Consider the following 23,733-nt stretch of genomic DNA (forward strand, 5'->3'; position numbering starts at 1 on the left):
AAAGCAACAATTTAGATTTGAAATTTAGTGTTAGAAAATCAGGTGTTATGGTATTCAATGAAAACAGTGAACAGACAGTGGAGATACAGGGCCAGGAAATACCTCAGGTAACAGAATATAAATACCTTGGTATATGGATAAACGAAGGCAATGGATATATGGAAACACAGGGAAAAACAATAACAGTGACGGGGAAGAGAAATGCAGCCATAATGAAGCACAGAGCGCTATGGGGATACAATAGGTACGAGGTCCTCCGAGGTATGTGGAAAGGTGTAATGGTTCCAGGACTTACTTTTGGAAATGCGGTTGTTTGCTTTAAATTGGGGGTACAATCAGGACTCGATGAGAACCAAAGGTCAGGGGGTCGCCTCGCATTGGGCGCTCACGGGAAGACTACAAATGAAGCTATGCAGGGTGATATGGGCTGGACTAGTTTTGAAGTGAGGGAAGCTCGCAGTAAAATTGAGTATGAAGAACGGCTGTGGAATATGGAAGAAAGTAAATGGGCGGGGAGAGTGTTCAGGTATCTGTACAGGAAAAACATTGATTCACAGTGGAGGAAAAGAACTGGGAAGCTTACCAGCAAGTATGCGGCCTGTAGGGTGGGCAACACAGCAACAAAGAAGGTCAAGCGGAAAGTCAGAGAGGCTGAAATATTCTCATGGGTGTCGGCAATGGAAAAGAAACCTGCCATAAGTAACTACTTAAGAGGAAAAAACGAAATCAGGAAAGAAACAATTTATGATAACTCAAAGGGAAGCTCATTACTTTTTGAAGCGAGATCGGGATGCCTTAGAACACGCACCTATAAAGCGAGATATAATACGGAAGAAGAAGTATGTGTTTGCTGCGGTCAAGCTAGGGAGACTACGGAGCATGTTTTATTAGAATGTGAAGACGTCTACCCAGCGGTGGATTTAGGCACCAATGGCCTCCTTGAAGCCCTTGGGTTCAGAGGAAGCAGTGGTAAAGCAAACATGTCCGCAATAGGCATTAGTAAGAGACGATTGGAGGATTGGTGGAAGAAAAGTAGGGAAAGGACAAAAAATGGAGACGTACAAAAGCACAGTTCGCAATAGGGGATCAGAAAATTTGGCTGTGGGATTTCATAATGTTTTCTTTTTTCATTGTTTAACCTAGGTAGGACATTAGGAAGTATAATAGCAAGAGCTTGGTGGCACAAACCACCACCCCGTTCCAAAGGGGACGCTCATATCATCCATTCATCCATCCATTTACCGGGGCAGAGAGGGCAAATCTCCCTCTGCTCCTTTCCGGTAAATACGTACTGTCAAAAGGGGGGCAGGCAAAATATGCCACTCGTCCACCGTACCCCACTTCTGAAAGCGGGCACCTACGGCTACACGCCGGAAAGTCCAACAATTTATTTGTTTTTCTTAATAGAGTGGCCACGTACGGAATTGTATACTACGTATCCCATGTTTGGGCAGCGAGGATTGTCTTTTCTGCCTGCTCAGGACGCGCTCTAGCGGACGCGCGCGGTATTCGCCATGCACGCTCACGTAGCGGCGAAGACATGGCTCTTGGCAGTTCCCGCCCTAACAAATGTAATCTAGAACAACTTGCAACATGCCCAGTTATAGCGCAATAGCGTTAAGGGCCTCGTGTCGCAGAAAATTCGGTATCGGCGTTGGCGTCCAACGTCGGACGTTGTTTCGGCAGAAGGATTTTCGAACCACCCATACCCAGGCCCTCCATGTGGCACAAGGAAGTTATTGAACTAACCATATTTCTGAAGCTAAAATACGTATGACTTAACAGAACCAACAGACATGATAGCTCTCGGATTGTAATTTGAATATAGGAGAAAACATAATTCTCGTACGTGAAAACTTCGACAAACCTTTTTTTCAGCGTTTCTGCCATTTATAGACCGGTGACGGCGTCCTCCATTTGCGCGCGCCGGCGCGTGAATATCTCGGCGTCCACGGAGCGACGCACCCGCTTCCTTGAAACACTTCGAGATGGCGCTCGCCTCCGCCGCATCGCGGCCCGCGCAAGAGGCGGCGTTTCTACCAGAAAGCCCGCCTTCGTGCATAGTGTACTCCGCGAGCGTTTCTCGGTAAACATTACGGTTACATACGCTACAGTTGCCGTGAAACGTGAGAAGCAGTCAGTGATCTTTGGATGCTATCGCGTTCTACTGTTAAAGGCGAAGGTTAAGCGTCTCCAAAGCTTTCTGGGACCGCTATATACAAATTTGAAAACACAGTCAGACTGCTATACTTGCGGTAGAGGGGGAGGTCGGGATAAAGTATACCAACGACTACGTATACCAATGCTGGAACTATTGAATCTCCGTTCAGAAATAGCCTACATAGGATTGCAATCTCGGTATTTTATCTCCATCACGATTCTAATGAAACCTCTTACAGGCATAATTCTCGAATTTCATTGTGTCCACTTGTCGTAGATATGTCCGTGAAAATGGCATTGATCGAATGTGCAGAGAAGGATTTCAATACCAGTAGAGCACTGACCTAAATTTTTCTAAGGACATGTGCAACTTCTTATAGGCTATATCATTTTCAGACTGTTTCGAAATAAGAGCAACAATATTACTTGTTTCCCGATAGGAGCGAGAACAGATGATCTTTCATATTTCGAAGAAATGAAGGCCACTTTTTGTTGACTTGTGCTGAAAATTTTGTCTGTGTAGGTTGCTTATGTGTCCTGAAAATAGTTACTGAATAGTTTGTTTCTATGAATTGTTGCGCGTTATACACGATATTTAGCTGTTTTCCCCCGGTATCCTTGGTAAACTAAGCAGGTCATGGTGCTAATATTTATTCGAAGTACGATGCACTGTTCTGATTGACGAGCGATACATGTTTATTCTGAGTAGGTTCATTACAACCTTTGTAAGAAGTGACTCACTGAAGCGTTCGAGGGTGTCACACTGACGCTAATCTAAATGTTTCCAAGACTACTAAAACAGCAGCACAAGATGCGGACTTGAATTCTTTGAAAATATGCACAATGTTAAGCGCAATGCCTTGGAAACTTTCATCTTCCTGCTTTAAGTGCGAGTGCTGTCGATAATTACTAAACCCTAGATTTTGCCCATGTGTTTTTGTGCATCACAAGAGATTCGTAGCGTGTTCCTCCGATGTCCGCTGTGAGCTGAGCAAGGCATCTGGTCTATACCTGGGAAAAGGGGGAATTGTATGTAAATGGCAATGTTTCACATGGGTGGGTCAAACCCGCTTTTTCCAGTAGAACATGCATGCCAGTGGTCCATAGCGTTATTAGACTGTTTTACGGACAGTGTAAAGCTTAGACGGTTGCGCGGGCATAATGCTACTGCAACTACAATCAGATTTTTCGAACATAGGCGCAACAATACGAAAAGTTAATGTGCGATGGTAAATGCGTGTTCACCAAATACAGCTTTAAAAAAAAAGGTTTTCGAAAATATCAAGCTGCTGTTATTAGTTAGGTTTGCCAATATCCCAATAGAACTTTGCGTTTCAGATATTTTATACTTTGAAGAAATAGACAGCACTTTAAGTAGAATTTGGCAGGCACTTTTTATGTTTTTGGCCTATTTACAAGCGTTGAAAATATTCCTTTAGGCTCAATTATTTTTCTTTTTCTTTTTTATGCGTGATATATTAGGTTCGCCTGGTGCCCCCACTGAACTAAAGGAGGCAGCTTCTTTATGTTTGGTGTCTTTAAGGACCAGGTAATGAGTGATGTGAAGGTAAAGTTCGAAATATATGGATAATTGGCGCTTCCTCAATAAATTGCCTATGCAAGCCCTCTTGAGTGTTATGAGCGTGTCTGACGAGCGGGGCAGAATTTATGCTGCTGCCTTGGCAGAAGTGTAAAAGCCATCAAGTTCAACTTTATCGAAAATTTGCGGTACGCAAAGGGAACTCTCTGTGCAAAGTTAAATACGGTTGTATCAGACACCGCACTTGCAAAGGAAGGACAACCATTCCACTCTTTAAAGACGGAATGGCAGCGAAAGCTGACGACAGTCAAAGCTCCCAAGCGGAAAGCAAAGTGCTTTCCCTGCCATTCCATCTTCACAGAGTGGAAAGGATGTCATGCTTTGCGTTGCGAGTCAAGCGTCGTTGCTCGTTCGAAGTGGCCCGGGCTCGCGATTGTCGTTTTCGATCAGCCTCGCGGGAACGTTCTTCGTCTGTTGTCGTTTCTTGCCGGCACCGTTTACATTCTCGTTGCTGTTCCCTCCGGCGATCCTCGTACGCATGTTGTTCTTCGGGTGTGCGAACCATACGTGTCCGCCCAATAGATAACGCAGCTGTTTTTAGCGCCGGTACCTATCCTGCTTATATACTGTGATAACCTTGACGTCACGCTATTGTTCACGGCGAGCGTTCTAATCTGTTCCACATTTTGGCATCTGCGCCGCCGCACTGCACCCGTATGGGTTTGTTAGAAATCGCTAAGTCCGTTTCTGTTGCCGGACGCCGAAAAAACTATGGAAGGTTAGTCATATAACTCTTTCACTGTAAAAAAAGTCTCATTGAAGTACTAGAGCGTGTGATATGGCCGCTATCAGCTATGGTTTCCAATGTCCCGACGTAGCTGTAGGTTACAACACGTTTATATTTCGTGGAAAGGGGAAGTGAGTCATGGGAAGTGCAATGGGCGACAAAAATTCTACGTACCTGGTCCAGTTACAAGCGTTGTAAATAATTACTGAGCAGTCGTCCCTTCCCCCCACTCACCCCCCAGCCCCACCCCCATATTTTCATGCGTCATAAGACGTTCCTAGTTGGTTTCAGCGATGTCCTCATTGAATTAAACAATACACTTTGTTTACACTTGGCAAACACGAAGGGCGCGTTATAGACAATATGTAGGTAAATTTCAAAGAGAGGGAACTAACTATGGCGTCTGCGGTAAATTACGCATGCAAGCGATTTAGAGCATTATTAATGTGTTTTGCGAACAAAGAATTTATCTCGCTGCCCTGCGAGAGCTGTGCACTCAACCATTGTCAAATGTAGCAGAAATTGAGGTAGGGGGAAATAGAGGGAGAGAGCACCATGGTGTATGTTATGGCGAAGTAGCATGTGTGTTGACGAATTACTGGCTTAAAAAAAAATTCCCGACAATAAAAGCTCCAAAGCATTACATGCGGGCCAGGTTTCAAACGGAAGAGTCACATACGGGCAGCTCTTTAAAATGTGAGATATAATTACAGGAAACTGAATAATTTATTGCAACTGTTCGAAAGAAACAGCTTCGCTGGAGATTTGTTTCTAATTTGGCAAAGTCGCACACATCTGATTGTTTTCCGTTTTGTGAATATGGCAAGTTATTTATGTTGATCGTACTTCGTTGAGTGTTACCTCGACTATAATACTGCCTAAACTACCTTATGATGCACAGTTATACGCCAAGTACAATTCTCTGCTTCATTACTGAAATAGTCTGTAGCAAATGTGCATTTTTGTTCTGCCCTGTGCTTCTGCCATTGGGCAGGTAAGGGACCTCTGTCAGGCACCTACTGCGTTTTGTCCCTGCATCATGACATTTCACATGGTTGAAATAAATAAATGCAAATTCAAGTAATTTTCACATAATAGTGACAGGACCACCGCTAGCAGTTTGTGTTAATCAAAACAAGAAAATCCGAGCAATAGTGACGACTGTAAACCGTTCTCGTACAAAGCCAAATTCATCTTATTGAGAATGTTCTGGAGAAATAAAAAAGTTGTTGGTGAATAAAACGGTGACAGGATTTTGTATAAGCTTCGTAAGACGTGGAGGCAGGTCAGGAACAAAATCGTTTTTCAGGTCGGTCCTATTACAAAGTTGTAACACTACCAGCATTAAACCCCCTCTTCTGCATCCTTTTGTACAAATGCCACGGTTATAGGCACTGAAGCCAGGATACCTTTAACGGGCAAAAAGTGACCGTCAGTAACTTTACGTTTATTGTCTAAAAGCCACCTTCTTTTGTTGGTCTAAGCACGAAGATATTACATCGTGTCGTAGGGTAGCGTACATCGAGGCTGCATTCTGGGCTTTCATAAAAACTCGCGCTATACACATGTGGAAACTGCAGTTGAGGAGCGCTTTTCTTCGTCTGCGGCGACATAATCTCTGTAAGTGAAATCAGTCTAAATTTTCCCGAAAGCTCGCGGTAAGAATATGAATAAATTACTTCCATACAGTTTCACGTGCGTCCGGCCTCATAACCAGCATGAATATCTTACGTTGTTGCCGGCACGGCCGTCCTGCTACTCGCCCTCCATTCGTGCCAGACGGACGCCAATGTTAATGCACACCAAAAGGGACTTCTTAATAAATTTAAACTCAGATAACCAAAAATAAGGAGCCCGACGCCTTCACCCACAGTCGTAACAGCTTACCGGACACAATTGAACTCCGCCCACAACTGCGAATCCACCCTGCCCAGAGGCACACAGGCCGCTTATATATTAGCGCTTCTGATGAGAGCGCATCGCAGTGCCCAGCACGGCGTAGTGATACAGCATATGTTCAGACAGGAATACTGCGGAATTTTCTGCAGCGTAATGGCTTCCAAAGTAACTTCGAAAAGGGTTAAAAGCAATGTGCAACAGTGGTACCGAATTAAGTAGCCCAGAGACTGAAGAGGATGTGCATGCAGTCTGCATGCTTTCCGTAGACCATCCATTCTGCCTAAACCGTACGGGCGATCTGTAGGTTGGCTAAATTCATTTTTATACTGGCAGAAGGAGACCGCTCTATTCCGGTCCGCAGCAGTTCATTCGAATCTCACTTTGCATGTATAGCTACAACTTTATTGAGGACAGCTTCGACAAGCGTGCTCCTACGCCCGGGTTCTGACGCCTTCCGGGGTCATTTCGATTCCAAGAAAGCTTGCGGCGTTCTTCCATAGCAGCTTCTCCTGCGTTCAGGAAAAAAAATCGGATTATGTCTTGATCGGCTATTCTTTCTGTGATTGTGAATAATAAGCGAGGAGTAGTAATGTTCAATTCTAAAAGAAACACGTGCTACCTCGGAATCATCGTATATTCCTGTATTGTCGATAACAGCCACATAAATAAAATAGACAATGAAGCTACAAAATGTACAGGAGGAATAATCGTCGACACTCACGCTTGCTAAGCATGGACAATTTTAGAGTGTAGGAGCAATAATGAAAAGGGAAATACGAGTGAATGAAAAACAACTTGTTGCATGTGGAAGCCGAACCCACATCATCCGCAGTACGCGTGCGATGGCTGCGGCGACGGCTATTTCCCCGTTCACTTTCCCGGGCATTTGCGTATGTGTATAAGATTTGCCTATTTGTAATTACCGTTGCCGTACGGTAAACTAGGAGTCTTAAAAGGACCCATGTCGTAGCGTCAAGCGAAGGGCAGTGTTTAGCGTACGAAAAGTGTCGAATGCTATTATAACACTTTCTATTATAACGCTGTCTTATAACACCATGTAATATAACGTAGTTACTGAACACATTTAGTTACTGTGCTTATAGTTGACACATTAGGAATAATAATTGTCCGTTGTTTGAGCAAGAAAAGCAACGTACTGTTGAGAGTGCACCTTAAGTAACGTATCGAGTGATCAGGAGAGGCCTCTCATTCATCCTTTACAGCGCATGCAAGTGCAGTTGTGCGGTATATTTACAGTTACTACTCGCCCCCCCCCCCCCCCCCCTGTGTGTGGATGGCGTTGAGAAGCCTTTTTTTACAAATGGTGCGCAGGCACCAGATAAACGCAATGACTGTTGTCTGTTCCTTGCGATGTTTCGTCAGCTCAAGTATGGCCTTTTTTTTTTCTGAGTGGAATGGTGGGTTGGGGCGCCCACCCCCGGTCGTATAAAATATTAGTTTCAAGCATAAACAAGCGTGGCCACCATACAAGAATAGCCGACGATATATGCATCGTACAGCGCTTAGTGGAACGAAACGAGTACTTTAGTTCTGAATACGTGTTTTTTCAGTTTGCTGTAGGATTAAAGACGTCAACTTAAAGCATACCTTGAGTGACTCTTGCAAGCCACTGGTTTCAATCAGTCTTCCTGGTCGCTCTATTTCCCCCAGTGGGTACGGGTAGTCACTGCCCAGCATCACTCGATCCTAAGAGAAATCATTTGGTTGAACACATGTCACAATGACCGTTGACGGCAGTGCGTTTAGCATTGAGTTAATATAGCGACACAACGTATTGCCACCGCTGAAACGAATTATGTATGAGGCGTGTACTGCAGAGAGATTCCTCTTTCGCACTTCGCTGAGAACACTCGGCGCCATCTAGCGCCGCTGAAGCGAAGCCTGCGCGTGGCCTTCGCAACGCACAACGCGCCGGTGCGAGTGAATTCTGAGAAACGCGCCATGCAGCAAGAGGGCTCATCTCTCGCACTTCTTTCGAGACACGTTGCGCCATTTGGCGGCGCTGCAGAGAAGTCCGCGCGCGGCCTCCGAGACAAGAATCGTGGCACACCGGTTCCTGCGAAAGCTGACAGTCGTTCCCTCGCTTGCCGCACACTCATTCGCACATACTCAGTGACCCAAGCTGCTGAGAGTTTCATTGAAGAGCGGCAGAAACCCACTGCGTTCATGGAGCAGCTCGCTAAAGTGCTGACGTGATAGACGTTCATTGAAAAGCGGCGAACACCCAGTGCATTTGTGGCGCAGCCTGCTCAAGCGACGGGTTTCTGTACTTGAGGAACCCTTGTGCCGTGGGTCGAATTCCGCTCTGCGTCGGATAAACTGGAGGGACCTTTTTCGTTATTATAGCGCGGCACCTTCCTAGTAGCACATACCTTGTTACCAAAGCGTCAAAGCGTCAAATACGTTCATTGAAGAGCAGCACGCACCTACTGGTACATACCCAGTGACCCAAGTTGACGTCAAAAGGTTCATTGAAGACAAGCACACACCGAGTGGGACATACTCAGTGTTCTATGTCGGCATCAAAGAGTTTCACGGAACAACGGCCTACCTACACAGTCCCGCATCCTCAGTGACCCATGTCAGCTTGAAATAGGCCTCTTGATGAGCGGCACATTGTACACATGGCCACATACTCCACCCAAGTAGGCCCGAGGTTTGGTTTCTATCTGTGCCGTAACCACAGCATTGCGACGCGTTATCCACTCGAACATGGACTAAGCACTGGGCAAGTTAGGCGGGAGAGATGTTACATACATACATACATACATACATACATAGATACATACATACATACACACACACATACACACGTAAATACACCGGTAGACCTCGAAAATGCGATGAGTGGCCTAGGAGTGCGAAACGCACTATATATATATATATATATATATATATATATATGTGTGTGTGTCATAAGAAGCCAACATTATCATCAGCCTATTTACGTCCGCTGCAGGACGAATGCTCTACCTGCGATTTCCAATTATCCCTGTCCTGCGCCAACCGAATGTGTAATTCTAGTGGTCCGCCGGTTATCCATCCTACGCATTAGATGGCCCACCCAGTTCCATCTTTTTTTCTTAATGTCAGTTAGAATATAGACCACCCCCGTTTGCTCTCTGATCCACACCGCTCTCTTCCTGCCTCTTAACGTTACGCCTAATATTTTTAATTCCATTGCTCTTTGCGCGGTCCTTAACTTGTGCTCGAGCTTTTTCGTCAACCGCCAAGTTACTGCCCCATATGTTAGGACCGGTAGAATGCAGTGATTGTACAAGTTTCTTTTCAATCATAGTGGTAAGCTCCCAGTCATGATCTAGCAATGCCTCCCGTATGCGCTGCAACACATTTTTATTTATCTGTAAATTTTCTTATCATGATCACGGTCCCCTGTGAGTGATTGGCCAAGATAAACGTACTCCTTTACACACTCTAGAGGCTGACTGCCGATCCCGAACTCTTGTTCCGTTGTCAGGATATTGAGCATTACCTTTCTCTACTGCACATTTATCTTTAACCCCACTCACACTTTCTCTGTTAAGGTCCTCAATCATTTGTTGTAAATCGTCCCCAGTGTTGCTGAACCATACAGTGTCATACTGCTTAGATAGGTGCCGTTGATCTTCATTCATAAGCCTTCCCATTTTAATAGCTTGAATACTTCCAAGCATGCGCTGTATAGCATTGGAGAGATTGTGTCTCCTTGCCTAACCTTTTTCTTGGTAGGTAACGTTCTAGTTTCCTGATGAAGAACCAAGATAGCTGTGGAATCTTTGTAGGTATTTCCAATATATTCGCGTATATCTCTTGTACTCTTTGATTACGTAGTCCTTCTATGACTGCTGGTATCTCTACTGAATCAAATGCATTTTCATAATCTATGAAATTGATATAGAGGGGCTTATTGTACTCTGCAAATTTCTCGATTACCTGATTGATGACATGCATGTGATTCATTGTCGAATATCCCTTCCTGAAGCCAGCCTATTCTCTTGTTTGACTGATGTCATGTTGCCCTTATTATATTGGAAATCATCCTGGCGCATGTTTTACACAATACAAAAAGCAAGCTAATGCGTCTTAAATTCATCAGTTCGCATTAGTATAATGTTGGCATTCTTCCAGTTCTCTGGTACACTAGAACTTGTGAGTCATTTCGTAAAAGGGCCGCAAGCTTTTCAAGCATGATATCTCCTCCATCTTTGATTAAATCGAGTGTTATTCCATCTTATCCTGCCGCTTTTTCCCGTTTCATGTCTTGCAAGGCCCTTCTAACTTCATCGCTAGTTGTAGCAGGAGCCTCTGTAACCTCTTCTAACTACTTCGAATGGAGGTATCATGGGTGCTATGGGTACAGGAAAGGTCATTTAAGGATTCTTTGGCTGCTTTTACTATATCTTCAAGATTGCTCAGGATATTATCCTGCTTATCTTTCAGTGCATGTATCTTGGCTTGTCCTATGCCAAGTTTCCTTCTCACTGATTTTATGCTGCGTCCATTTTTTACTGTTTCCTCTGTCTTTCTAACGTTATAATTTCGGTTATCTCTTATTTTCGCGTTGTTGATAAGTTTTGACAGTTCCACGAGTTCTATCTGATCTTTTGAGTTGGGCACTTTCATTCTTTGTCGTTTCTTTATTATGTTCTTTGTTATACCGGAGAGCATACCTTCTGGTTGTTTTGGTGCCTTACCTCCCACTGCTGCTTCTGAAAACAGCCTAGTTACGTTTTCATTCGTTATCTCCATGCCATCATTTCACTGTTCTAGGGCTGCATATATGTTTGCAAGTTATCTTTCAGTGTGTACATCTTGGTTTGTCCTATGCCAAGCTTCCTTCACACTGATTTCATGCTGCGTCCATTTTTTACTGCTTCCTCTGCCTTCTCACGCTATAGAAGAAGAAGAAGCATACGGGAGCGGACGTGCGTTGCATGGGCTCTGTGGATTCTCGAAGTTTTCAGAGTGTCAAACCCAACGGGCCACCAAAACGTTTGGCGTAATCGACTCAGCAAGTGACCTGGACCACGAGGACACCACTCTCAGCCCGGTAGGTCCAGTTTTTGGACTTTTATCGGAGATTGAAGTTTCCACGTGGTCGTCGAGCTGGGCCTACCGTCAGGCCTAGCCGGACCCGGGCTGAAACGGGCAACCAAGACGCGGGCGCAGTAGCGTAGCGACTAGAATGGACCCCCGGCAGGCGACCGTAGCAACTTATAACCACTCGGCAAACGTACCAGCCCAAAATCCGTCAGAAACACAAGCGATGGAGGAAGCCTATCCCGCCGCATGTTCGGGACAGAGCGGACTAGGGAGCGGAGTATCAGAAGATATAGCGATGCGGCAAGATATGCCGAGTTCGGCAGACACCACGCAGATCGGCAGGAAGATAAAAACTGGCAAATTTACTATTCCTGAAGCCAGAAGAAAGGGCTTAAGCGCGCTACGCAGAGCGTCGCCATTTTGAAACCGGGCGAGCCCCACGCCGCCGTGAACAATAGCAAGATGGCGCTGGCGACAGCAGCTGGCGTGACGTCAACGACATAAGGACAAAAGAGCGGCGCGGCGAGGCAGCCGATGCAGAGGGTTCCGCCGCTCCCGATGAACGACGCGATCATTATTCGGTCCAAGGGCGGGCTGAAGGTTAAGGAGCTGAAGACGTACCATGCGGCACGCGCTATCGTGGAAGCGTGTGGCCGAAAATTCGGAGAAGACAAGTTCCTGGTTAGACTCCTGCCAGGTTCCAACATCATCATCGCAAGCGCCTCGGACGACGAAGCAGCCGGAATGATCAGGAAGATCAACTGCCTCAACTCTGACGGGCAAAATTACGACGTGAACGCCTACGTGGCGCTACCGGACGACATCAAAAGAGCCGTTATTCACGGGTTACCCCCGGGAATCGCGGCGGACCTACTCGAATCCAAGTTGCGCCTACCCACCCAAGGAGTGGAGATCTTGAGCGCCAGAATGCTGGGCAAGTCGGAGACAGCACTCGTCACTTTCGACGGCTCTTTCATCCCCAAATACGTCATTTTTGGCGCATGCTAGTACAAGACCCACCCCTACAGACCAACGAGACAAGTATGCTTCGTATCCGGCGAGCAAGGACACCGCTTGGACGTGTGCCCAACGCCGGGAACGAGAATCTGCCGCCAGTGCGGAGCAACTAGCCCCCCACAGGGGCACCAATGCCAACCGAGGTTCCTGGTATGCGGAGGAGCCCACCTGACCGGAACCAGGGACTGCCAGCTGCGCCTCAAGGACACGAAGGAGCTCCGGGGCCGCCAATAGCCGCATCAGCAGCAGCAACGACGCCGAGGCCGGAGCCGCTACCGCAGGCGCCGACCCAGATTGCTGAGCTCGGAGGGCGATCGAGTCAGCCGGAGCCGCTCGAGGAGCCGAGCCAGGAGCCAGTCGAGGAGCCAGGCGAGAGACCCAGCTAAGGACAGCTCCTTCCCACCATTGCAGCCTCCACCCACGAGGTGGCAGCAGCAACACAAGGGACAACATAACAGATTAGGAAAACCCAAGACAACGCTCAGGTGAGCTGGGGACCACCCAAGACACCACCTCCGCACTCGGGGAAAGATAATAGTAATGGGGAGGAACTTAGAAACCTTAGAAAGGAAAACGAAGCATATCGCAAACGCATAGAACAGCTAGAAAGACGGTTGGAGGAGCTAATTAACGCCCTGCAGGATCAAAGGACCGGTAGTCTCTCTAGACCGCAGACTCCACCACAACAACAACCACAGCAACCAGAATCTTTCGAAGACCAAATGAGAAAATTTATGATGTTTATACAAGAGAAAACAAACGCAATAGAACACAATATGGCAATAATGGATCAGGAGATCCAAAACCAACGCAAACAACAAATCTCACAACAAGCTAAAGAAAAATTCTACCTAAGAAGGCAGGGCCTCGAAAACTACAACGCGTCTAACACCGAGGACTAATCATAGCCAGCCACGAAACAATAGAAATTTGGCAATGGAATTGCAGGGGCTATGGCAAAAAACAAGGGCAACTCCTACAATACATAAACACGCAACTCACACCACCAGAAATCATAGCACTACAGGAGAAAGGGAAAACCACACCAACGCTAAAAGGCTACACGTGCAATGAAAAAGAACGCACAGCAATACTAATCAGTAAATCCCTCACCGCCATAGCACACGAGAGCATAGCCGACACAGACATAGACCACGGGATTGTCGAAATCATTGCGAAAAAGAAAAGACAGCGGTGTTTTTGTCATAAATCTCTATAGTCCTCCGTGCCAAAAAGAGGCGGACTTTCGCAAACCTTTTGCAAGAGCGAGCAAATTAGCCAAAAGAAACCCCCTAGTGATTGTAGGAGATTTCAACGCCAAAGATCTGACCTGGGGTTACAAAAAACCAGACAAGAAAGGCATACAAGTTAAGGAAGCAGCAGATATATACGGCTGCACCCTCATAACAGACGACAGTACGCCAAACAGACTAGGTAACAGCATAAGCTCCGACACATGCCCCGACCTGACATACATCCGGGGAACAGACAAGGCGGTATGGGAAAACCTGCTAGAGAATCTGGGCAGCGATCACTACATCCTAAAGACGCAATTGGCAACTGGAAGAATAAAACGCGAAATCGGCAGCACCAAGGTGAGAGATTGGAATGCCTTCAGGAAGGAATGCAAAACTATAGAGGGAAACATCGTGTCCCTAGAAGGCTGGGGAAACAAGCTCAGGGAGATGCTCGACAAGTACACCAAAGAAATAGAAAGAACAGAGGAAACACCTGAGGTGGACTCGCGACTACTGAAGCTATGGGAGGCAAGACGCGGGCTCACTAAAAGATGGAAAAACAAAGGCTAAGCAGGAAGCTCAAACAGAAAATCGCAGAGATAATCAAGGAGGCGGAAGACTATGCGGCTCAGCTGACTAGGCAAAACTGGCAACAGTTTAGCGAGTCCCTAAACGGAACCCTTAGCACGGCAAAAACCTGGCACATACTCAAGGCGCTCCTGGACCCAACAAACACAATATCTGAAAACAATAAGGCCATACACCGCCTGGTGCACCAATTCGAGGGACCAGACTCTGAACTGTTGGCTGGTCAGAAACAAATTGCACTTGACATTGCCGATATCGAGGAATCTTTTAATTCCCGCTTCGAAGCCCTTGAAACACGTGTATCTTCGCTCGAATCTTCTACAGGAGCTGTTGACTGTAGTACAATGTATGACAAGCTTAACTCCGAAATAGTCTCACTTAGGGAATCTATCGCTAAACTCTCTTCAAAATCCGATGAGGTGGAAAACCGGTCACGCCGGGACAATATCAGACCTTCATCAGACCTCTCAGACCTTCAAGCCAAAATTGACGACTTGGAGAATCGTTCCCGAAGGTCAAACGTAATATTCTATGGAATTGACGACAGGGAACAATTTGAAACATGGGAATCGTCCGAGCGCCTTGTGCGTGACTTCTGCATGAACCGACTTGACTTTTCGATTTCGTCACTGGCCAGGGCTCACCGCATAGGTCGCTTCTCCTCAGATAAAAAGCGCCCCATCATCGCTAAACTTTTTAATGACAAAGAAGACGAAACTATTCTGAGCAAAGGCTTCAAACTAAAGAATACGCCCTTCAGTGTCGCACGGGACTATTCGGAGGCTGTGCGGGACAAACGCAGGAAGTTGTTGCAGTTTTCGAAAACACTAAAGAAGGAAGGTGATCGTGTACGTCTTATTTTTGACAGGCTGTGCCTAAATAACGTCACCTACATTTGGCACACAACTTCTAATTGCGCGGTGTGTGTACCACGCGCAGACGCACGCTCAGCAATGACCCCACCTACGTGACGTGCCCCTTCTAAGCGTCAAGCACATGTAACCACCCCATCTCGTTCAGACGGAAAGGTCTCTTTCTTCTACACTAATATCAGAAGTGTTCTTTCTAAAAGTATTGAACTATCTTCAATTATCGACTCAAGTTCGCCTTCCATCATCGCATTAACAGAAACGTGGCTCAACGATACTGTTTCCGATAATAATATTCTTGTCAGTCAAGTAGATTTTAACTTTTTTCGCTGCGATAGAAAGGATCGAAGAGGCGGGGGTGTGCTTATTGGAATTTCTAAAGATTTCTTTGCTATACCTATCTTTGTCAACTCATTTCTTGAAAGCGTATTTGTGTCCCTGAAGCTTGGTTCCACTGACCTCATTGTTGGTATTTTTTATCGCCCCCCGGACATGAATGCGACCTTCGAAGGGGAATTTCATCGCGTTGTTGTTGAAATATGCGGGAGGTTTCCAAATGCGGTTCTTTTAATCTTCGGAGACTTCAACTATCCCAATATTCAATGGTCTACACTATCTGTTTCAGCCAACGATACTCAGGCACAGGAATTTCTTGATTCTTGCCTTGATTTTTCGTTGTGCCAGCTTATCGAAAAACCTACACGTTGCTCGAGCACATGCGCAAATATTCTTGACCTAATTTTAACTTCTCGACCTGACCTGTTTACTGACATAGCCCATCTCGATGGTCTTTCTGATCATGACATAATTACTGGAAGCTTAACTTGTTCACTTAACCAAAAGAGATTTGCTGAAAAGTGTATAAGGTGCTATAAGCGAGCCAATTTTGATGCAATATGTATCGAATTATCCCAATTCACGGACCATTTTTTAGACGCCTACTTGTCACGTTCCATTGAAGATAACTGGAACCTTTTTAAACATACTCTCTCAAACTTAATTAACAAATACATTCCAGTTATGACCATCAAAACAAGCAACATTTCTCCATGGTTCAATCAGCAATTACGTCGACTTAATAATAAAAAGAAACGACTTTTTAGAATGGCAGACAAAAACAGACTATCAGCTTCATGGTGTCGCTATAAAAAGTGTGACAAGGAATATCAACAACTTTTAAAAACTACTCGTCGTCGCTTTTTCAGTCGTGATTTGCCATCTTTGCTAATAAATAACCCTCGGCGCTTTTGGCGCACAATAAATCCCAGCAACCACCCCGATGTAACTCTTGCTAATACCAATGGTTCTCCTGTTACTGAATCCGAATGTGCTAAGTTATTAAATGACTCATTCTCAACAGTTTTTACTCTTGAGGATATTACTACATGCCCTAGCATTGATGTTGTTTCCGGTATTAATATGACTGAAATAATTATTGATGAAGCTGGTATTTTATCACTACTTGGAAAATTAAAAACGTCATCTGCATCTGATCATAATGGCTTCAACAACAAAATACTTAAACATATTTCTTCTGGTATCTATCGTTGCTTGGCAGCCATCTTCTCTCTATCAATGTCGTCAGGCACAATTCCTCAGGACTGGCTAATAGCAAAAGTAGTGCCCATATTTAAATCAGGGGATCGCTCGTCCCCACTTAACTACAGACCTATATCTTTAACTAGTACCATCTGTAAACTCTTGGAACACATTATACACTCACAAGTAATTACATATTTAGAGCAACACAATATCATCTTCAAATACCAGCACGGTTTTCGCAAGGGCTTCTCATGTGAAACACAACTTGCAGGATTTACTCAGGATTTACACTCATCATTGGACGCCGGCATCCAAACTGACGCCATATTCCTTGACTTCTCAAAAGCGTTCGATCGAGTTCCTCACCACCGGCTCTTACTAAAACTTAGACATCTTAATATCCACCCACTTGTTCTGGCATGGGTGCAAGCCTTCCTCTCTAATAGACAACAGTTCACGTCCGTCAATAACTTTGACTCTCCTTTCGTCCCAGTCTCATCCGGTGTTCCTCAAGGAAGTGTGCTCGGTCCATTGCTTTTCCTAATTTATATAAATGACTTACCCTCGTCCCTCAAATCTAGAGTTAGGCTATTCGCTGATGATTGTGTTATTTACCGCAACATCTCTTCTGAAACTGACCGCCAATCGCTACAATCTGACCTTGACTCCTTAACTTCGTGGTGCACAACTTGGCTAATGACACTAAATCCTTCAAAAACTAAAGTGATGTCTTTCTCTAAAAAAGCTTCTCGAATTCCAACCTCTTACTTGCTAAATAATGCTTCAGTGGAACTTACGACCACGTACAAATATCTTGGAGTTAACTTTCAGTCTGACCTGTCCTGGAATTACCATATTAACGTTACCCTTGCTTCAGCAAACCGCTCACTTGGGTTTCTTAAACGTAACTTGAAACATACCCCATCGCACTTACGTAAACAGGCTTATATCACTTTAATCCGTCCTAAAATAGAATATGCCTCAGCCATTTGGGATCCCGATCAAGTCTACAATATTAAAAACATCGAAGCCCTGCAGAACCGTGCTGTGCGTTTTATTTTTTCGGATTATTCACGTCACACCAGCGTCACTTCATTGAAGAATCGTGCTGAACTGCATGTGTTATCATGTCGGCGTAAAATCGCTCGCTTATCACTTCTTCATAAGCTTTACCATCATGCATCACTTCGCGAGGACTTCTTTAGGCCACCCCCTGCCATCTTTCCCGGCCGTGATCACCCTTTTAAAATCGAACGCTTCAAGTGTCGCACACTAACTTATGCCAGATCATTCATACCGCGCACCATAACCGAGTGGAATAGCTTGCCATCACACATCGCAACCGTCACCGACATAAATGAATTTCAGAAACTTCTAATCCTTAATGAAAGTGCATAAACCTTTCTTGTGTCATGTCCCACCCCCATTTTTTTCCCGCTAAGAATGATGTTAAAAGATGTTCTTGTCCTCTATGTAACATGCATATTGTTTTGGTTATTGTTCCTATTTTTATTGCGGTGTTTTGCCTTTTTCTTTTAAGTTTACGTTTTGTATTGTTTACTGATTTGTTATACATTAATGGTCTGAGTGCTTTCTATGACTCAAATTACCCTCCATTTTTCGTGTGTTTGTGATACGTATTCTTCTTGTACCCTTCTGATTATTTTTACTACCACAATAATCTTAATCGTCTTGTATTATTATCTTTTGTGATTATTGTTTATCAGTTCCCAATTTTTGTTTTCAGCTTACTAATCACTTATTACATCTGTATGCGTTACTGCACCGCCCCCCCCTATGTAATACCCTCCTGCGAGAGGGCCTTTAGGGGTATTCTGAATAAATAAAATAAATAAATAAATGAACTGCTAGAGCAGGCCAGAGTCAAATGTTTAGGACTTGAGAACCCGGCGGCCTACACACAACAATACAGCCGGCAGAAAGAAAACGAAAACGAGCTGCTCGACAGGCCAATCATAAAAGAAGATGTGTACGCGGCCATAAGAAGCGCAAAAAAGAATACAGCAGCGGGTGCGGACAAAATCAGAAAGTCACTTATTCGAAACCTAGGGGACGAACTGGTGGAACAACTCACCACCTTCCTCAACCAACACTGGGCTGCAGAAACGGTACCAGAGGAATGAAAACACGCCGAGATTGTAATGATCGCCAAACCAGGCAAAAAGCTACAGGTAAAAAACTTAAGACCAATCTCGCTCACATCCTGCTTAGGCAAACTATATGAGAGGATAGTAACAAAATACAACATTACATGGAGGAAAACGAGCTATACCCCCATAGTATGTTCGGTTTCCGATCCAAGCTTTCGACACAGGATGTCCTTCTACAAATTAAACACGAGGTTCTCAGCAACATACCATACAACGGAGAATACGTTTTAATGGCACTAGACATAAAAGGAGCTTTTGACAATGTCAGCCACGCGGCAATCCTGGAAGGCCTTAACAGCGTAGACTGCGGGAAGAAAGTACACGGATACGTCAAAGCCTTCCTCTTCAATAGAACAGCAACAATAGGTTTGGGAGAGATCCGATCGCAAACATTCCACACACCAAATAAGGGGACACCCCAAGGTTCAGTAATTTCCCCAATACTCTTTAACATCGCAATGATTGGCCCAGGGCATAAACTAAGCAAAATCGAAGGCATACAACACGCCATGTATGCAGATGACATCACCATCTGGGCCACTAAAGGCTCGCTGTGCCAAAAAGAAAGCTATCTGCAAGAAGCAGCCACTTGGGTGGAAGAATGTGTCGGGGAAAGAGGCCTTCAGTGCTCAACGGAGAAATCCGAGCTTCTGAGAATTACACTACCCAAATAGCACGCATGCTCACGCGGGTGTCACAAAAGAGATATGGGATGAAAGAAGGAGACACACTTAAGCTGGTTGGGAACCGGGTGGTCAGCAGGATCGCATACTCACTCCCGTACTTCAACTGCACCAAACAGGAAATACAAGAAGCAGACACCATTTTACGCAAAGCGTACAAAACAGCACTTCACCTGCTGAACAATACATCTACAGAGAAACTAATGGCACTTGGTTTAAGCAACACCTTCGAAGAACTAAAAGAAGCCCAAAGTATCGCACAGCTCATGAGACTCCAGCAGACCAAAATGGGAAGGGAACTGCTAATAAGGCTAGGCTTCGCGGAATCAAAGAAACCCGAAGAACGGAGGGGATTCCTGATGAATATCGGAAAACATACACTGTTAGCCCCCTACCAAAAAACATGGATCCAAACCTCCACACGGCGCGAAGGGACGCAAGGGCGAAATACGTCAAAAAGTACCTGGCCACAAAAAGCACAACAGTATACACAGATGCTGCAGTATACGTCAAGCAAAGAGGAGCAAACATAGTAAAGACAGCTGCGATAGTAATAAGCCTGGACTACAAGGAGATCAGCAGCGCGTCAATGAAGGACTGCTCGGTAACGGAAGCTGAGGAAGTAGCCGTAGCTTTAGCGGCAGTGGAGGGCTACCGATCCGAAAGGTCCTTAAATACTCACCGACTCGCAAGCCACATGTCGGAATTACATGAACGGCAGAATAGGACGCAGAGCGCTTCACATCCTCCGCTCCTGCAGGGCTCACAAAGTCAGGCATACAATTTTCTGGGTACCGGGACACGCTGGAATAGAAGGGAACCTAAGGGCGGACAAGGCAGCTCGAGAGCACACAAACCGAGCGGCCACAAGCACCGACCCTGAGAAACCCATACCAGTCAACCCAAGCTACTCAGACATTCTGAATTAATATAAGGGGGTCCGAATCAAATACCCTCCACCCCACAACAGCCTAAATCAGCATGAAGCAACCTCTTGGAGGAGGCTGCAAACAGGAACATACCCAAATCTAAACACACTAAGCAAGATGTTTCCCACCCAGTATAGAGACATTTGCCCCTGGTGCGGCGCCAAGCCCACCTTATATCACATTACATGGGAATGCGTTCAAAATCAACAATTCCTTCAAATAAAAGACCCGAGTGCGGAGCAGTGGGAGAGGGTGCTCTCTAGCAGCGACCCGAAAGTCCAGCATGGACTAGTAAGGCACGCTGACCGAGTAGCCACCCTCAGTGGTGCCCTGGAATAGGGGCGTCGACCCTGCGCAGATGGGGAACAGGACCGTGAAGACGACCGACCACATCTGCCACCGCTAATTTCTAACCAATCAGAGCAAATAAAGTTTTCCTCCTCCTCCTGACGCTATACTTTCTGATATCTTTTATTTTCGCCTTGCTGATAAGTTTTGACAGTTCCACGATTTTTATCTGATCTCTTGAGTTGGACACTTTCATTCTTTGTCGTTTCTTTATTAGTTTCTTGTTACATTGGAGAGCCTACAAACTGGTTGTCGTGGTGCCGTACCTCTCACTTCAACGGCTGCTTCTGAAACCAGCCAAGTTACGATTTCATTCGTTATTTCTATGTCATCTTCATCTATCTGTTCTAGGGCTGCACATTTGTTTGCAAGTTATCTTTCAGTGAATACATCTTGGTTTGTCCTAGGTCAAGTTTCCTTCTTACTGATCATACGCTGCCATCTTATTTTACTGCTTCCTTTTTCTTACGTCATAATTTCGGATATCCCTCATTTTCTCTTTGTTGATCAGTTTTGACAGTTGCGCGAATGCTATCTGACGTCGCGTTGGACACTTTCATTCTTTGTCGTTTTTTTTATTAAGTCCTTTGCTACTCAGGAGAATTTGCCAACTGGTAGCCTTGGTGCCTTACCTCCCATTTCAATTGCTGCTTCTGAAACCAGCCTGGTTGCAGTTTCGTTCATTATCTCTATGTCATCTTCATCTCTCTGTTCTAGGGATGCATATTTGTTTGGAATTACCAGCCTGAATGCGTCTGCTTTTACATTTACTGCGTCCAGGTTAGCCTGCTTCTTCCTTACAAATTTTACACTTTCTCTGTTCAAATTGAGGTGAATCCTATACCTCCCTAATCTATGATCACTGCACTTTAACCCATCTAACACTTTTACATCCTGCAGTATAATGGGTGCAGAGTACGAAATCTATTTAATTTCTTATTTGTCCATTAGGGTCGTTCCAGGTCCATTTCCTGTTCATACGCTTCCTGAAGGCGCTACTAACTATTCGGAGCTTATTCTTTTCCGCGAATGATGAATTAATGGAAATGGAAATGGATGAAAAAAATAAAAACAACTGCCTGCACGCGGGGAATAATCCCACGTCTTCGCATTACGCATGTTATGCTCTTATGAAGTGAGCTTCCGTGATGACGTTTCCCCATCGACTTTCTGGGGTACCTGGTTTTTCTACTACTAGAACTAACTCTGGGAGTGTTAGCCAGCGCCATCACTCACAAACCTTGGTGGCAGGTGTGGCAGAACGTGTTTTGTGTCGCAGGCGTAACGAGTACATGATCTTTTTGTGTTGAAGGAACTGGTAAATAAATCCACACATGCTACCTTAAGGCATCAATGTTTCCGGATTCGACAACCTCTCGCTACAAGTTAACTACAGAGCAAGGCTTGCCCTGTAGTTAACAACAACAACTGCAACGGAGACTTGAACGTGTTGGGTGAGCCTTTGTGCGACCTTCATCCGCCTCAGCTGGGCCCGTATTTCCAACTCTTTGTTATGCGCACAACTCTCGCAAGGCGAGAGCAACAAACACTGCCGCCGGATAGCCAACTGCTGGCAGTGACCAGCGGCCAATTGCCGAAAATGACTGCCAGACTAACACCATCTGCAGCAATAACGCAGCATTAACACCACCGCTGACAAAAATATCGCGGCATGTTGAACTTCGATAAGCATGCAAGTCAGCGCCACGTCATCCCCACACAAGCGCGTCCGGCATACTCGAACAACTTCACTTTCCGTAACAGACGAGGCACACGTGGAATAATAGGCGCACACGGCGAGCTTTCTTTCCGCGCCAGGAATCAAACAGCGGGCGAGCGATCACTCGCGAACTTGCTGCACTTCTGCGACACCGCCGGACGCACCATGTGCTCACCCCTTCTTGTAACACAGGTTGCTCTCGCTGTCTGGCTCGGCCCGCTTGGAATGCTCGTCAAAGGTGCTCCGGGAACAAGCGCAACGGATGAAGAAGCATCGACACACGGGCTTTCCATCCAGCCGGATGTTCTACAAGCCGGAATCGTCTCTCCGCCAAAACTGGAGCCCCTCGGATTCGTCGTCTGGCAACCCGGAACTACAGCAACAGTATTTAACCGCCCACCTACGTGGCATTCACCGGGGCGCGACACCGCCGGACGCACTATGTGCTCACCCCTTCTTGTAACACAGGTTGGTTACATGAACCATTGCGCATGCATGCGAACTTCAAACCCATTTTTGTTTGAGGTGTCGTGCCCCAGTGACACCAAGGACTGGCTATTTTGGTTTGTTAACTGTTGTACGTCCGCGGTGTGCCATGTTGCGTTGTCACAATTGCTGTTAGCTTTGTCAGGCGACGTGGAGTCGAACCCAGGCCCTGATAGCGTTCAGGAATCCAGTACGCAGACCGACGCAGGGGATATCTCTGCTGTCTTGCAGATGCTTACCAAGCTTCAGTCAGGTCAAGAAAAAATTTTGTCGGATTTAGCGGACATACGGACTAAACAATATGCCACTGACGAAAAAGTGAAGAACTTGACGGAACGTGTCGACATTCTAGAGCAAGGATGCTCGCACTCCAGTAACTTTTCGGCCGCTTCGAAGGCCGCGTCTGCAGAAATCGCTGCTTTGAAAGCTTCCACGGATGATTCCGAAAATAGGCTACGTAGGAACAACCTTCTCTTTTTTGGTTTTGAGGATAACCCGTTGGAAACCTGGAAGCAAGCCGAAGAAACTGTTGTTGCGTTCTGCTCTACTAAGTTAGGTGTATCGCTTGACCCACTAAACATTGATCGAGCGCATAGACTGGGCACTTACAGTGAAGATAAAAGCCGCCCCATAATTGTTCGCTTTGTTAGATTCAAAGATAAAGATGCGGTATTGGGGGCGGGTCCGAAGTT

The 23,733-nt window shown here is 45.6% G+C and overlaps 1 protein-coding gene across 2 annotated transcripts in view; it reads right to left on the reverse strand.

Annotated features, from left to right (window-relative positions):
• Window positions 1-6,767: 6,767 nt before the first annotated feature.
• Window positions 6,768-23,733, reverse strand: part of LOC142573081 (2-amino-3-carboxymuconate-6-semialdehyde decarboxylase-like) — a 106,587-nt gene continuing 89,621 nt past the window's right edge. For both annotated transcript variants that reach the window (XM_075682595.1, XM_075682594.1), the window contains 2 exons: window positions 7,995-8,093; window positions 6,768-6,895 (listed from right to left, as the gene is read on the reverse strand). In XM_075682595.1, the coding sequence (XP_075538710.1) occupies window positions 6,818-6,895; window positions 7,995-8,093 (177 nt within the window). In that variant the 3' untranslated portion in view covers window positions 6,768-6,817. The remainder of the gene's footprint in view (window positions 6,896-7,994; window positions 8,094-23,733) is intronic.

The sequence above is a fragment of the Dermacentor variabilis genome, chromosome 2 (assembly GCF_050947875.1).
Source record: "Dermacentor variabilis isolate Ectoservices chromosome 2, ASM5094787v1, whole genome shotgun sequence".
NCBI classification, from domain to species: domain Eukaryota; kingdom Metazoa; phylum Arthropoda; class Arachnida; order Ixodida; family Ixodidae; genus Dermacentor; species Dermacentor variabilis.